This window comes from Scophthalmus maximus, chromosome 18 (assembly GCF_022379125.1).
Source record: "Scophthalmus maximus strain ysfricsl-2021 chromosome 18, ASM2237912v1, whole genome shotgun sequence".
Taxonomy (NCBI): Eukaryota; Metazoa; Chordata; class Actinopteri; order Pleuronectiformes; family Scophthalmidae; genus Scophthalmus; species Scophthalmus maximus.
Window position 1 is genome coordinate 3,797,703 of NC_061532.1, and position 17,562 is coordinate 3,815,264.

At 45.5% G+C, this 17,562-nt stretch overlaps 1 protein-coding gene across 6 annotated transcripts in view; it reads left to right on the forward strand.

Annotated features, from left to right (window-relative positions):
- Positions 1–17,562, forward strand: part of enah (ENAH actin regulator) — a 113,886-nt gene that overhangs the window by 27,013 nt on the left and 69,311 nt on the right. For 3 of the 6 annotated variants that reach the window (XM_047328420.1, XM_047328423.1, XM_047328424.1), the window contains exon 1: positions 11,814–11,916. The exons of the other annotated variants lie outside the window; for them this stretch is intronic. In XM_047328420.1, coding sequence (XP_047184376.1) covers positions 11,825–11,916 — 92 coding nt within the window. In that variant the 5' untranslated portion in view covers positions 11,814–11,824. Of the gene's footprint in view, positions 1–11,813; positions 11,917–17,562 lie in introns of those variants that run through there. 6 annotated transcript variants of the gene reach the window in all.

The window sequence follows — 17,562 nt, forward strand, 5'->3', positions numbered from 1 at the left end:
TGGCGAGTTCACCCAGCAACAATGACATCATTGTCCAGACTGGACAACGAAAGCAGGGCAGGTCAAATGACAGCCAGTCAGAGTTGTGTTCCTGTGCCACAGAGAGAACTGTAGCGCCCTGCTGTCTGTGTGCCCCGTGGACAGAGCGGGGGATTAAGTCAGACTGCCTTTGTTCTCTAATTTGGAATTGTTTTGACACAGTCTCAGTATGTTTTAGAGTACAATGAAAAGAACTATTCAAACTGATAGTCAAACCTCGCCCTCAAAGGATATTCATATTGAAATTTGTGTTCTTTAAATTTAATTATTGGGATTATCTGCACTACGTCGTCACAATGGAAGGTATTGGCTTTTTCCAATGCAGACAGTTTGACATTTCATATGGCAAGAGACCCACAGTTGTAAATGACAACATTGAATGTCCCTTATCATGAAGAAGTGTGTCCTCTAGCATGAAAAACCAAGACCAAAACTAAAACAAACGTCCATAATCTCATATCCCAATACAGGACGCGATGGGCCTGGAACACCTCGACACGGTATTTTGTTCAACGTGCAGCTACTTTTATACTTTAGCTTACATCAAAGTTTGCTTCACACCATTGTTTCTTAGTCAAGATGAGAAATGAAAAAGATATCATTTTTTTCAAAAAGCCAAAGCAGCATATCAGCTTCGGTTTCAGCTCTTGCGCTCCCATGTAAAATGACCCGTTAGCATTTCAGCGTGTACCTGAAAACATCCCGCCCTGGACAGGGACAAAGGCTGCTCTTTTTGTCCTACTGTATTCTGGTCAGTTTTGCCCTCTGTTTATTTGGGACGTCTTCACACACCCTGCTGTGTCTCGTGAGAAAAGTAACTATATCATGCCTTGTCAGGATGCCTTTGTCGAGAATTAAATGCTCCATTGTCACCGCAGTGCCGGCGTATAGTCTCGAAGTCGAAGTCTCGGCGCACCTGTCTGCTATTTGATACAGAACTTTTTAGCTGCTTGCGTCCCCCTGACTCTCGTGCACGGCCGTTCACCGCGAAGCGCCACAGCGCCTCGCTGTCGGCTCAAGGATACTTTGACAGCGACGGATGGTTTGTGACCTCGCTGTCACCTGATCGCCTCTGTCGTGTTTTGTCCGTAAGGGGACATCCAGTCACCCGCTGATGCTTGGGTAAAGCTGTATCAATGATTGATGAACCTTTGGCGTGCGGCTACCCAGTCTATTATAATCAGGGGTTCCAACATTGTCCAGTGTCGTCCTTCCTCTCTCCTCCGCCCCGCTGCTCTCACGTCTTATTTTATTCTTCTCCATCTCTTCTTACTTCAGACGTTCTGCCGTTTCCTCAGCCCCCCCCCCCCCCCCTCCCTCTGTCTGTTTGGTTGTGCTGTATCCGTGCCTCACTTGTCAGCCCTGCTCTGTTGTCCCAGCTTGTTCTACAGTCACCGTGGGAAACGGCCTGGCACCGAAACAATGCATCCTTCTGTTTGCTCACTTTGCCTTCAAATAAGTCAGATCTTTCTCAGACGGTTTTCTTTCTCTCTCTCTCTCTCTCTCTCTCTCTCTCTCTTTCTGCCAACACATAGTTTTTAACATGATTCAGTGAAGCCAATCAAGTTTTCTTCATTCATTATTGCATTGGTCTAATCTGCAAAGCAGGTACAATGGCAATTGCAGCAGCATCAGAGAGGGAGTTTTTCATTTGATCAAAATATACAACACTGTCCTCACAAAACAAAAGATGTACAAATGCTATAAAGTAATTAAATAAAACGTAATAATGGTCATGATAAAGTTTTCAGATCTGATATGTAGAATAGGACAGAATAAAGTCTTGAGAGTTTTCGTCAGACAATTGATATGTTAAACTGTACTGCCCTGGCCCGAATAACATCCTGTTTTTTTGTGGACATTACTCATGATATTGATGGGGTCATACTATACTTCTGAGAAGTAGATTTTCTTTTGTACTCATTATAGCAGATTGTTACATTTTATTTTCTTTACATTGCATTTTAACAAAAAGTTAAAAACAAAGACACCTGCTGAAGGCATCAAGTTAATCCTGACTGAAAGGCTTTTAGTGTCTGTCTACTTATGTTAAATGTGTCAAATCACTGTATCCACTGTATGAGCATTTCCTCATGGTCAACATAGTATCTGTTTTTATCTCAATAAACGATACACTCTTGTCAAGTTGTGGACAGTGGAAAACAAAATGATGATTTACGGTCCTGACAGTTTCACGTTTTCTGTTGTTCAGTCTCTGAGCTTCAGCACATTCAGTTGAGCAGGTTGACATCAATATGGAAAGAACTGCGAGGGAGATGCAGTACAGCCCTTTTAACACACCACGCCTTAATTGGAGATCAGATCTTTGACCCGGCCAGTCGAGGTAATTCCACCTCTTCCCTCTGAAAAGCTTTTCAGTTGCTCTGGCTGCATGTTTGCAATCATTGTCCTGATGAATGAGGAAAATGAGTTTTCAATGCATCTGGGTGGAGGTGAGCTCACAGAATTATGTTTGCCTCTGCTGTCAGCAGTGAAATCATTAATAAGTCGTGTCAATTCCATTGGCAGCCATGCATGCCAGAGCCATGACAGTACCACCAGAGTGTTTGACACTTTCCTCTTCCCATGGTTGTGATTGAGGGAGATTTTTGTTTCATCGGTGGGGCTGGAAATGAATCCTGATTCTGTATTGGTTATTAAAATCCCTATAGATCGTTTTATCCGCCCCTTTTCTGATTCCAGATGTCCGTCTACACAAAATATTGTGTGTGCAGCGATGTGAATAATTACAGTCTACGTGTTGTGAACTGAGATGTTCAGCTGACCGAGCCTCCGATCTGAACTCTGTGTTGGCGTTTGTTGAGGAGAGATTCTCTCCGTCTGCGAGACGCAAGGCCGTGTGGAAGTCAACTGGACCCGCGTGCGGATTTGCCTTTATCCAGTCGGTTCCTGCTGCTTGGGTCGGTAACTCCAAACCAGCGGGCGACGTCTGCGCGGATATGAGGCCGACGTCAACACAAGCGGCGAGGGTGAATTAGTGAGCGGACTTTCAGTTTCCGTCCTTTCCTGTCTGGGTCCAAAGGGATCATAAGAGTTGATCTACTTAGTCGAAGCATCTGCTGCTGACGGTCCATGTGTAGCTGCGCAGGATTTATATTTTTACACGTGCATCATGATGACACCCTTGTTACCGGTGCAGATTCTTTTTTTTATTATTGAACTGTTTTGCCCAGTTAGGTCTAATAAGGTAAAGATATATCATGTTTTACTTGTTCTGCGTTTGCCAAGGAAAAAATAAATCTTGGGTCGACAGTTATACAACTGGGAAAAGTGTTTAGAATGTAGCCTATAATGTATTTTACACAGTTTCGTATTCATGGGAACAGCTGCTCACCTGCTGAATGTAGAGGAAATTTAATATTTAAGGCTGAAAAAAGCACTTTATGCAAAGTAGGTATTCATCCGATGGGTCCATAGGACTTTGCTCCACAACTGGTTTCTATCTATGTTTTTTTTTTTAATGGAAACTGCAACTTTCTGTTTTTGAAGCTCCTTCAGGTGTTTGGATCTTGTGGTGAATACTCTGAGGCGAAATCCGCATTACTCCGTTTTTGTTTCAAAACGAATGAGGGCTTCCACATTTTTTACGCCCGCCGGAAACATTACTCCCGAGTTTTTCCAGTAAAGAAAGAAGTTTGGAATCGCTGCGGGCCACGTTTCTGTTTGCAAACTCCGGGGCTGCGTCGTAGTCTGAACGGGCAGAGATGCACCTGATTGGTTCGTATCAGTCAAGACTCTACTACCTGCGGTGAAAGGCAAATTGTTGTAAACACTTGCAGTCAGTCGCCGTTCCACCTCGTCGTTGGTCTGAGAAAAGAAATTCCTCGTCTTACTTTTCATCATTGTATCTTTCGCATTCATTCTCTGTAAGTGGAAGTAGTGAAAGTACATAGTAGTATGGATGCACGCTGAGTTTCTGGTCATCAACTCATGATCAGTAACTGGAGACATGTCCTCCTACATCCTGGTGAGCGTTCTTTGCTCTTCACCGCGCAAATGATTTTCACATCATCCACAGGACTGAAAATCCTGAAATGTCTATAGCTTTTACCTTGAAGGTCGTACAAGCATGGGGATAGGCAGCAGAAGAGATCTGGGGTCAGTTGGTACAGTTACGACCACGTTGGCTGAAAAGACAAAGAAAGTGTCACAAGCTACAGAAAACGAAAGCAAGCGTTCTCTCTATATAGTCAGCTCTGTAAAAAAAAAAAAAACAAACTGCTGGCTTTTCCTCATGATGTCATAACATCCACCCACACTCGCACAAACACACACGCACGCACATTAAGAAGAGGAGGCTGTGTGTAGAGTTTAATTAAAGAGGAGGGCTGATGGGAAAATATTGTTCCATCACTGAGACTGTGTCAAACAGCCATTTAAAGACACACTGTTGATATTACTGGGAAAATGAAGGAGAGGGACTCTCTAATTAAATGTGGGATTCACTGAAATATTCATGGGCGTTTATTTCAGTCGCTCCCCGACAGACAAATGAGTGGTGCTGTAGGGTTCTCCGTGGTAGTCGGTGTTACCGGTGTTACGCGGTTTTCAGATGCTGAGCCGACGCGGGCTTATTGCCCGGTGGGAAACATTACCACACTGTGGCATCCCTACTGTACTGAACGATCTGCTTTCTAATATCTGTGTGTGTGTGTGTGTGTGTGTGTGTGTGTGTGTTCGTGTGTGTTCGTGTGTGTTCGTGTGTGTGTGTTTGTGTGCGTGTAAATGTGTGTGTGTTCCTTGACCTCAGTGGAAAACGTCGTTAGGGTCAAGGAAAGGTGTAAAAGAGGATTCATAGGACTTAATAAAAGCCGACAGCGCTGCTCAGAGAATCCGACTCCACAGCTCTTTTCATGGCTGCTGATGAAATACTTCCGGGTCACTTCAAGATTTCGGATTTGACAATTTGACCGTAGCCCCAAGGCTCTTTGGTTCTTTGCTGTCCAGAGTTCATGGAAGCTTGTCGAGGTCACTGGCAGCGGTGATGCTGCAAAGGGAGCGGCGAAAGTATCTTTGCTCTCTTATGACTTTATAGCTGCCCTGTAAGTCAAAGTCGAAGCCCAGTGTTTCACAATCCCTGTTCACACCAACATTGGTGCGAACGTGCAGGTTTTTTTTTTAAACCCGATGGAGGCAACAAGACGCCATTGCGGGTGTTATAGTGGGTGCTATTTATTTTTTTCTGGTTAGTGTGAAAGGGGCTTTGCAGTAGCAGCATGTTGAACCATGCCAGGCACATTACCGGACCTTTTTCTTTCGCAGTAAGCAGCTCCTGGTTAGTGCAGCTCGTCTCGACAGAGCCTTCGCTGCAGCTCTCGTGTGGAATGTTTTGAATGTTTGTGAAGATTCATTAAAGCGGAACCCTTTTTCACCTCGCCAAACAGCCAACAGGTGTACAACCGAGCTCTAAAAAGGTCAGTTTTCTTATACTGAACAGTAATGAGGCCCAGGGTCAGTACCTGCACACTGTGTGTGTGTGTGTGTGTGTGTGTGTGTGTGTGTGTGTGTGTGTGTGTGTGTGTGTGTGTGTGTGTGTGTGTGTGTGTGTGTGTGTGTGTGTGTGTGTGTGTGTGTGTGTGTGTGTGTGTGTGTGTGTGTGTGTGTGTGTGTGTGTGTGTGTGTGTGTGTGTGTGTGTGTGTGTGTGTGCAGTCAGGTGAACGAGGCAGTTTGAACTTTACTTCTGTGTGGTGATTCTCATCATATAATCTGCAGTGTGGATGTCTTCAAACTAAGTAAGATCTCTTTTTTTTTTGTGAGCAACTGAGGCTCATGATTTATTCAAATCAGTATTAAATCGATGTTAATGAAACCACTGTTTAAGTAAAGCGGGGAGCGGAAATGTTTTGTTGTCACTGTTACTTGGTCACAGTAGTCCCCTAGTTAAAATAAATGTGGATTACAGTGTTGTTCTTGTGCAGATTTCTTGTACATTCGCCAAATTTAGTAAAGGGGATAAATGCATTGAAAAAGGTTTGTTCTGTTTCAAGGATCTTTTGAAGGTGTCGTGTGGGAAATATTTTGTGTGCGCGTTTGTGTCCGTGGCATTTGAGCCACCTGTGCCCCTGCGGCCTCCCGCGGCGAGACAGCCTGAAATGGCATCGGGCCCGAGGGGAGAGAAGACGTCTCGCTGTTGCCCTCCATCTCTTGTCTCCTCCCGCTGCCTTTGTTTCTATTAACAGAGCTATCATCACCCTATCTCTCTCTCTATCCTCGTCTTCATTCGTCCTCCTCCCATCGTTTCCTCACATACCTCTCACCTCGCCAAGCGACATACTACCTCCAACGCGGGAGCCGTTTACCGGATCACCGATGTCCTCAGCCAGAGTGAGCTTATTGCAGGTTTATGGGTATCAGCACGTCTGCTGGCCGATGCGTGGTGGCGACTTGGCTACATGATAGGTGGTAGAAAGATATGTAATCTTTACTCTTTTTGACATTAAGACTGTTTTTACAATATTCTCTATCAAATATATATATAGTAGGTAATTGTAACTATGGAATATCGTGACTGCAGCCAGGAACCTTTGACAATATATATCGCGGTATAAACAGCAGAAGAGAGAAAACACTAAAGTGGTATTTTCCTCCCGAGATCATTTTCACACTGGTCTTTCAGAAGTTATGAAGACGTTGGTCCAACAGTTTTGGAGGCTGTTACGTCACCAGACTGCAAACTGTCCCAGTGGAGTGTGGACAAATCTAAATCTGGGGTGACTCGGGGCAGAAAGGGAAAAAAAATCTGCTGCACTCCTGTGCCGATGCACACACTGTACGTGTTGCCATGGCTACCAGAGGATTTGCATACATTTTATATTACATTAATGCAGATCTCTGACTGTAACGTTGCTTTCTGAACAGTTCACGATGATTTGGAGATGGATTTATGGTTATTACAACAGCTGTAATGATTAAACCATATGCTAAAATTGCATGTGTATTAATCATAGAAAGCGGATTTGAAATCCGCTGGCATGCAACACAAACATGTCCGCCAATGGGCTTGAATCAACAGAGGGATCCTGACTGAACATCTTTGATTTGGTAAAAATGTTATAATACCTAAAGACTGTGTAAAGATTCAGATTATATCTGGGGGTTGACCGATATGGCCTTTTCCGGGCCGATATCGATACAGATTTTAGAATACCGATATTTGAAAAAAAGGATGTCAAAAGGCGTCAAAATTCAGAATAACACAAACACTTTAATGAAATTCCCCAAAGCATATGTTTATTTTACAGAACCTTTCAACATGACCTTAACCAAAAAAGTGCCGGGAGCTGACAGCAGCATTGTCAGGAAGTTGAACGAACATGGACGGGATATTGTTTCGTCTAGAGAGTGGTGACTGTGGCTGCATCAGAGCCAAATCAGCACATTTTAAAATTAAATCATCTTATTGGCAAATTGGCTTAAATAAATGAACCGCTGCCGATAATCATAAAAATGTTGAATATCAGCCAGGCCGATAATCGGTCGACCCCTAATTATATCTTATTCTTGAGAAAGATATGAGCCAAAAGTTTCTGAGATATGAAGGCTTTTATAAATGGGATTAGGAGTGTCCCTTAAAAAAACCCAAGTACCACGTCAATGCTTGATATTTTCCGGGATTGTTATACACTATTCGATGTCTTAAACTTCTAAGATGGTTTACCGACATTTGCATTTTTTGACGAGTTGTTTGCTTGCTGCAATCTCGCCTAAGATGTCTTTTGTGCTTTGGAGACCACTGTATCCTTAAATGTTCTAAGTTCTGCACAGGCAAAGGCACCAGTCTGTTTTAATGTGTGAGAGCAGTATGACACCTTTACACCCGGCCTGACTCCAACTATGACTGCACCTGTATTATTAAACATGGACCTAAAGTTAGAATCACATTAAGGAGATGGGACTGTGGTGAGGTTCGGTGGGTCCAACCGCCTGCACTTTTGTAGCCCACTGTATATAATGACATCAAAACAGGGTGTTCAATCAGATCAGCGCATCAGACGCTCACCATCATCACTGCTACCTAAGCTTGTAGGAATATATATAGAATTATATATATATATATATTATGGAGGACCAATCAACCACCTCCTCCATTATGATGATGGACTTACCTGATGACTGTGCTCTCGGTCTCCCTCCCTCCGTCTTCCCCCACTCCTCCCTAACATCATCTGCGCTGCTAAAAGAGGCAGGAGTTTATTACAGGTGCCTCACTCCACACCATTTTCCCTCTTCCTCCGCACCCCTCTCTGTCATCCCCTTCCTCATAAATGACTGTAATGACAGCTATTGACTGTGTGCCTAACTGACTGACAAACTGCTCTCGTCGTAGACCTTTCATTCGCCGCACGCGCTGCCTCTTCCTGCTTTTAAAAAAGCCCTTTTTTAATAGATATTTGCATTAGTGTGGCATAGTTCCATTTTTCAGACCACCCCACCCCAATTGCATATAATCATACACATTCATTTATATGAGCCTAATGGTGGAAAATGCGCACATCTGCAGAGGCTGACGGGCCACTGCTGCAGAAGTGTTTTCGCACGGATGTTGCCACTACTGCTACAGTGTGTTTGCGTGTACGAGTGCGCACGTGTCAGTCAGTGACGTGCCGTGTTGAAGGCTCAGCTGAGCACAGTGTTTGGCCCGGAGCATCAGTGTGCATGGCGATGTGCTGCACAAAGGCACACACGTTTAAATCTCCCCCAGCCGTTGCTGTTCCGACCTTCAAGAGTTCGGTACGGACTCCCCTTGCAGCCCTGTCACTGTATGTCTGTATGCTGTATGTTTGTGTGAGTAGGTGTCAGTGGCACTTGTGCACCGCCCGGACAGTTTTTTCATCTGTGCTTTAGCACATTCCCATTCAGTCTGAAATAACATGAAGGAATAACAAAATGAAAGCTTCAGAATATAACTTTTTTTCCCCTCCCCTACAACTTTTTAGTTGTCACATGCTCCAATACATACATGTATCTTAATTTGGAGAGGTGCTTTCAAGGGCTTCCGTTACCCAGTGTAGAGATACTGTGTGAGCCTTGCCCTTCAACACCAGCCCCAGGACACCAGTGAGGTCAATATCCTCCACTCACCTCACCGACCCCGGTGTGCACGATTCGCAGAAGACCCGAGTCAAAAGCAGAGATATCCCCACAACAAGCAGCAGTGAAGCTCAGGGAGAGAATCCCCAGGGAAGATAGCGCGTGTCGGCTGATGTCTGCGGGTCAAGACTTTAGACAGTCAGTGGCCGCAGTGGATTTTCCACTACATATCAAAAAGGAATGATTTAGTTCAACTTATGTATCTGTCCAATTACGTTCGTGGCCCTAAACTGTGGTAAATGTGTGAACAGAGTGGAACTGTCCAAATACTTGTGGCCTGAATCATACGTCAGCCCTTAAAACAGCTCAGCCTTTACACGTGCTGACAGACATGCAGTCTGGCCCAATTTCGTGGGAAAAGAAACAGAAAAAGCTACTTTTACATACACTTACATTTACATTACGCCTTCAACAAGTTGATCCTTTTGTCAGCGAACAGTTGCAGAGGCAGCTCACAGCTCCACGTGAAGTGAGAACCATTGGTCACGATCAGTAAAACACACAAAGCTCTTCTTTCTTATGACATGGTACATTCATACCACATTGTTTTGTGTAATGTTCAGTGCAAGGGATGACGGGCCTGTAATGGGTTTGTCTGAGCATCAGCACTGCACCTACATTATATTTATTAGGCTGTAACTGTGATAGATGATTGTTGTTTTCCTCAGGGGTGGGAGCATGGCACATTTAATCTGTTCTTGGTTATGGTTTTAATAGAGTTGTGTTTGTGTAATTCCCCTTTGACCATATTTGAACTGTCTTCTTACACGGTTCGCTGTATAAGTCCAATGACATAGTGGTCGGATTCAAAATCATTTTCATTGATGTAAGACCAGTGTTGTCTCCAAGTTACAGAATCCTAATCCATTTTTTTTTTCTCCACGTCTTGTGAAAATCAGCGAATATCTACTCACTGTCCGGGAAAAATATCCGGGTTTCCGACTCAGCCCAGGCTCCGTAAATCGGAAAAAAACAAGAAATGGTGCGGACCGCACCACGCAACACTGGTGCTGCAACTCCTCGGTTTTGGCCTTGTCGGACTCACATACCAGAGGTCGGGGGTTCGCGGCGCGATCAGAGCGGTGAAATCACAACAACAACAAAGAGAGAAACAAGCCTTCTCCAAGCTCGCTTGCTGGCACTTTAATTTTTAATCAACTCAAAAGTTCGAATGGGCACAGTAGAGTGTGGTGATGAGTTTGGTTGCATCACACCCGTCCAGCCGATGATGATGCTGTCGGGCTTCATTGCGTCAGTATTTAACACATTTCGCCTTTTTTAATTGCCCGTGTCGCTCAACCTCGCGTTCACCACAGAAATGTAGCACGTAGCATGAACTTTTAAATGCCCGTCCACACTTTGGCACGGTGCAGAATGGGCAAGACGCGGCCAACAAGCTTTAGAGTTGGCATGGCAACCGGTGAACCCCAGTAAACACTGCGGCACAGGAAGCAGCATTTCAGTGGGAAAGCCCAAAAGTTTGGCTGCAAAAATATCCACAAAATATCGGCAGTGACTCACAAGGGTCGGATAATAAAACAGGGCTTGATGATGAATTCGCACTAGTGAGTATAATAATGACTGGCATTTTGTTTTGAGGCGCAACATTTGAGTACATTGTGAACTCCATTCAGCTGTGTTTTCAGTACTCTGACTCCAATCTATGTGCTGTGTGCTTTGATTCAGCACAATGCCGATTGATTCACCGCTGAAACGGAAAGAATGACAATGGACACACCTCCAGTGTGCCGCTCACAAGTGCACCATATTTAGACAGATAATGCAAAAGCCCTGCAGTGGAGAATCCCTCTCCTGTCAGGATTGAAGCAATGCCCGACTAATCCCTGTTCCGGTGCCACCGAACATCAGCGTTTCCGGGCTGCTCCCTTCCTCCCAGCTCTCCTCGGCGCGTCGGCTCCGGAGAGAGCGAGAGCGATGAGTTGGGTGGGTGTGCGGCGAGTTAGAATTAGGGAGATTAGGAGCGCGTGGATAGTCGCGCAGATGAAAGCGGCGTGAGACGCTGGGAGGGGGGGGGAGGAGGGAGCCACGACGAGCACATGAAAGAGATAGAGATCAAGTGATGAGGAGATGAGAAGGATGCAGCAGCGCGAGCCAGGCGACGGAAAGAAAATTGACTGAGGGCTAGAGAGGAGGACCCCCACACACACACCACTGCTTGAACCCTTCCAAGCTGAGCCGAGCCAGGCTCAGAGAGCCAGTTGTGCAGAAGGCAGGATCCTGTTGCCTGGATACCCCTCTGCTGTCGCCACGGTGGCAAAAAGCCAGGACGGAAACAGCGCGCGCGCGTGTGTTCTTGTTTTGCTGGCCGGTGCCGCTGCCATGGGGAAAACCACAGCTGGCTGACCGTCCGAATGGCTCCGTCGTGCTCGCTGGCTCCCTGGCTGACACGCACAAATGAATAAGGGAGGAATCACCCTGATACCGGGGCTTTGAGGAGAGGAGGTAGGAGGCAGGGGGCTGCCGGAGGAGGTGGCTTGGTTACGCTGCCTTCGGATGATGGAGAGAGCTGTTCGCTAGGTAGGGAGAGAAACGGGAGATTACCTTGCCGGGCGAAAGAGGGGGAAGCCAGGGAAGGGAAAGGCTGGTAGGGGGGCGGAGCAGCGAGTGGGGCTGGAGGGGGGGGAGGTAGCAGCCCGCAGGCTGCGTGGAGCCATGCAGGTCCAGCCTTCTGGTCCACAGTCCAAAGCCTCCAGCTTCCTCCTCAGTCCGAGATGTGCGCTGGCCCCGCAAATGGAAATTCACCGGTACGTACCAGCTGCCACGGCAAGTGGGTTCCTCTTAACGCGTTCCTCCATCGGCCTCTGACACAAAGTCTCGCCTCTTGTTGTTCTCACTCCACAAGCAGCGTGTCCGTTGATGATGCTGCTCGTGTTTTGATCGGTGAGTGCTCGAGGCCCCATGAATGAGCCATCCGAGGAGGCATATTGAAGATGGAATGTACAGTATGGTAGAGCCCTGGCTTTATTCTCTATTGATGTGTTGACGCTATCATATTTGAAGGTGGCCACACCTGCTGTGGAGCTGGGCGGGTCCTGCCTCTGCAGTGTTCGGCCCAAAGTAGAGTTATTGCACAGAGCTCGGCACAGAGTGTGTGGAGCCGAACTGAACCAACAGTCATTTCTGTTGATTTGAAACGGGCAACTACATTGCACTTCAAACTGTTGGTACTGAAGACCCGTCTCCTACAAAATATATGTAAATACAAGTTCAGTTCTCCTAAAACATAATTGCAACCACATTACTCTTTCTATTAACATTAAGGTAAAGGAAACGATTAAGGAAAGATTATGTTCTGCAGTGTTTTTTTTTTAAGCATTTAACAAAAACCACAATCTTCCTCAAAACGTCACCAAAGTGCATGTGTTGAGTCATGGTAGCCACAAATGGGACTGCTGATGCAAAACCCCCTTCATAATAGATGCAAGAATCATGATGCAGTTACAGTTTAATATATTTCAAGATATATCGCAATACTGTAAGCAAGGCCACATAATGCCATATAATCCAATTTTAGGACACAACACCATATGTACTTCAACGTATGAATTACATTGAAGTGGAAGAGCGAAGAGGCTGAAGATATACTTGTCAACACTGCCAACAGCCTTCTCCCACGAATCTTTGAATTTAAGCTGTTCATTGAATATTGATGCAGTGATTTTAAAAATAGATCAAGTCTCCCAAAACGTAATATCGCAATAAACAAGTGTAACAGCAATTTTCTTTTTTTACACCCCTACATCATACACAGTCGAGCATTTGGTACAGCCACTATTGTACAAAATGCTGTTTCAGTTTAGTTGTATACGTTTAGTTTTATGAAAGTACGACATGTTTTGCTACCAAATGAAGAGAACTTCACTTCCGCACCAGAAGCAGTTAACTTTTCATGAAATACAGAGGGAAGCACTATCACATTGTTAATATAATCTGTGATTTATAATCCCGATTCACAGCGAGGAATTCTGGACCAACTGCATCCATGATAAAAAATAACACACCACTGGGAAAAAAAAGACATCAGATAGATGACACCACGGACAATGAAACAACCAGTCAATGGGAGTTTTCCCACGTTTAATCGATGCCAGAGCTCTTCGTTAAAACCGTCCTGCCCATTTCAGATGCTGTGTTGAATTTGTCGTCGTTGCAGAAGTTCCTGTTTCTGCCTCTTGGCAGTCTCCCATTTGAATTTGAGATTTCTGGGCTCCGGCTGTGAGAGAAGGATTTCCCCTCCTCGTGTCCATGCGCCTGATCTCCCTCCCCCGAGGGCTCGGTGGGGACTCGCCTCCTTTCCACATCTAGCAGCTGTAACATCATGTTAAACAAGGAGACGCTGCTTTAATTATTGACGCGGTTGGCAAAAAAATGTCAGAACACATCTTCCATATGCTCAGTGGGCCAAGCATTACATTCACTCGAAGGGAGCGTTCCTTTGAAATCATGGCATTTGGTAAAGAAGGACTGGCAGGTTTTACTTTTTTTTACTTTTTTTATATTTCTTAGTAACTGAACTCTGAATGGCCTAGTGGATAAACAAGATGGACCGTCGCGTTGCTCAACAGACGTCACATGATTCGTTGCTCTCACTAGTCTATGCAATCGCGTCCAGGGGCATTTCCATTTGCGTCCGTTGGTAACGCCTCTTGGAAATTGAAAATGAACAGAGAGGTCCCAGACTAATACATATATGACTATTAGTGTGGCCACACCAGGCTCGTCTGTCAGACTTTTTCGAAATCTGGTTCAAATTGTCTGAATTTTGTCCGTGCTGCTATTGAGTGGGATTAAAACAACAGCACAGATGATGCTGAGCCACATGGCCACAGGGATGTCGTAGCCGTGGTGTACAGACTCTCCATTCTAAAAAACAATCCCGAATGCTCGGGAAATCAGATGGCAATCCCATGTTTCACCAGTCACTCACCTGTCGTCCCCCTTTCATTAAGCTGCAGTGATGGATGTGGTGAGCTCGGCTAGTTATTCTGGCCTGTCGGTCTTTCTGCATGTACCTAATGACTAATGAAAACCAGGCCTCTGCGTCAGTGTGTGTGTGTGTGTGTGTGTGTGTTGTATTGCCCGAGCGAGTCGTGCTCTGGAGTGAGAGGTGATTGAGGCACAACGTTCTTACGGGGTGGTGTTCAGAGATCAAAAAGAACACAGCCAACCCATACAAACACCAACAGCATAGTTCGCAGACGTTTCCTCCCATGTAAACGGCGGCTCGTGCGACTTTCCAGTAAAACTCATTATAAAATAATGAGCTCAGATGTTCATTTTCAGTTCCTCCAAGAATTAAAGCATGAAGAAGCCCCGTTCTTTGTGTCTGTACGTAGACAGTCAGGCTTCTAATATATTCAACACAACTAGCAACGGAAAAATGCATGAAATGCATTAATATAAACAACACAAACATAAAAAATAGAGGATAAATAAGCTGTGATCTGATTAATATAGAAGAGGCTGCTATGATAGAGGAAATGTAATGATAATGTTACTGTTATATATTCAGTATTGATACACATTGATTATGCGATTTGGGCAGTGGCATTTCATCCATTGAACAGGATTGTAATATTGACAAAAAAAAACTCAACAGTTTGTCCAACTATGATGAAATTGATTGTCTTTGTTTTAGACATGAGTATATCATATATACATGAATGACTATTCATTTTCTTTTGTTCACAACAGAACAGTGTAACTGTGTCGTAACTTTGGAATCATATCAACAATCATATCAATTATTTTTTTATTGATCATCCATTACTGAATCTTTTAGAGTCATTGTGAATGACCTTCATAAAAACAAATCTGGTCTCACTTAAAGAGGAGTATTTCTCTGGGTGACATACAGCCGTCAGTTTTTTTTTAGTAGAGGAACTTCCCACACTGAAGTTCCCACAGGCCACCTACGGTTGCCCGGGAGGGACAAAACGTCCCATTCACCAGGTGAACTTCACAGGTACTTTCATGACCTCTGAGGGCAGAGTCCCACTGTTGCACTGTTGTGTCCCGCACCGCGGCTCAAAAAACAAGTGCGCGCTGTTCACCTGAAGGCTTCCACTGTTGGGTGTCACCTGGTTGTGTACGAGCAGTGAAAGCTGATTGCCGCTCGGCCCCCGGTCCAGAGCCCGCTCTGCGGTCAATGTGTCCCCTGTCTCCGGTGTGAATGCGAACGTGACTGGACTCTCGTAAAAAGAAATGTGCCGGGCTCCCAGTGAACGCACGGCCTGCACCCGCTGTGTGTGTGTGTGTGTGGGTGTGTGTGTGTGTGTGTGGGTGTGTGTGGTTGTGGGTGTGTGTGCAGTGTGTATACGTCGTTAACATGCTTAGTGACCCAACACATCCTAACATGCACACTTCCACAGAGTCCCAACAGGAAAACAGAGTCTGGAGTGTGCTGGAGTGCTACAGTGTGTGAAAGAGAGGCCTCTGTTTACATGTACTGTATGTTTTCACTCAGCTTTTTCTTTTGACAATAATTTGTGAGATGTGTTGCTTGTGTAAGGTGTAACTCGCAGTGTTTGTTTTTGTATGTGTCCGATCTAAAACACGTCACTGCTGCTACGCTTACGCCTGCCGTCCGTCCGCACCGCTCTGGAGATTCTCAGTACCTAAAACAGAGAAGTTTAGAAAAGTTTCAAAAGTTTTAAAACCCGGGGGGGTAGCCTGGACTGGTTAAAAGATATTTGGAAACAACGGCGCAGTCATTGGGTTGCCAGAGGTGAAGGCAAAATGTAGTAAACACTTAAAAGTACTAGTTCCGTCTCGTGATTGCCCCAAACAAAAAGAATCCCTGCTCTTACTTTCCACCATTGTTGTTTCCTCGTTTGTAGTATTTTCTGTAACTCAGTTCCTGTTTTACACTGCACCATCTCAGTGTTAGTGAACGGTCATGTGATGTACGTTTTCAGGTGCGTTCGTATGGACGGAGATTAATATTGGCGTGGAGCTTCAACATTCACCTGGAGGTAGATCGTCTTGGTTTTAAAACGAAAACCTAGTAGTCTGGATGTAGCCTCATGCCTCGGGCACAGTACACGATTATCTAAATCGTAAGATCACCGTACCAGCCATACTGCCCCAGGTGCTGTCTTGTAATCGCGAGGCTTTCAGTCCTTGTGCCGTTCACACTACGCGACTCATCCGCGACGGGGGTCAAAACACTACACACTACACGACCAGGAGAAATGGCTCCAAGGTACAAACACAGAAGCGAGACGTGACACGGGAAAAATATAAGACACGTGCAAAACAGGAATTGTTTGTCACTTGGATGTCAAAAAGAAACTGTGATCAATAGATTGCAGAATATTCTTATGTTTACAGGTCATGAACAGGAAGTAGGTTGAGTGGACGCTCTCTGTGTCTTTGTGTTAATATGTGGTTCCGCGTTAAAGTCCGATCGAGGTTGCGCTCATCGTCTGTTGCAGTGCAAACGTACAACATTACAGAAAATAATCCCGGCATATAGTCTGCGCGATGATTTTTTTTCCAGACACGCGAGAAAAGGCAGAGAATATGGGTGAAGAGTGTTGCTGTGCTACCGGTCCTCCCCAGGTTTTCAGGTTCGACGCACTCGCTGCCTGTCACACCTACAGGAGATGAGTTCCCCCACAGATTTGTAGCCCGCTAGATATCTGGAAGACGCCGGCGAGGCCTCGGCGAGTCACTTTGACCGCGTCGTTGCCGGTTCACACATAGCGATCGAGTGCCGATTTTTGCGAGGCCCCCGATTTCACGCTGATCTTCCTTTCTTCTGGATATGACGTCTACCTTCTCCTGCCTTGTTCTTACCAATAAATCCGCATTAGGAGGCCTACAACTTTTCTTTGGATCGCCCCAGACCCATTTGTAACCCACTTGACAAGACTGTGCCATTCTATTTAATGAAAGGGCAGACGGGGCTTGTTGAGGGGATTCCCACCCTGCTCCCCGGGGGGTGATAACAAAGGTTCTTATTACCACGGTGCTGAAAAGGCCAGAGTCATTAAAGGCAAGGAGAGAGCAGAGAGGGGCGTGGCGGGTGGGTTGGGGGGGGGGGGGGGGCACCTGTGGATCCCTCCTCTGGGGATCTGTGTCTGCAGTCGGCTAATGGTTTCTGAAAATGACTTGCTCAAAGCCCGATTAAATCCTGGAGGATTCTGCGTGTCGGGCTCATTAAAGACGCCCGGTGCTCGAATGGGACAGTCGATGGTCCAGGTAATTACTGGGGCAATAAATGTTTCATACCGTGATGAACCGCATTAGCTGACGAGGAAATAATTAGGGGAACAACAAAGCAGCGCTTATGTAAAGCAGCAGTGATGTTGGATTTTGTTCTCGGTAACATGGATTTAAAAGGCCTAAGATAAATATGGAAACTGAAAAACAATGCATGGGACAAC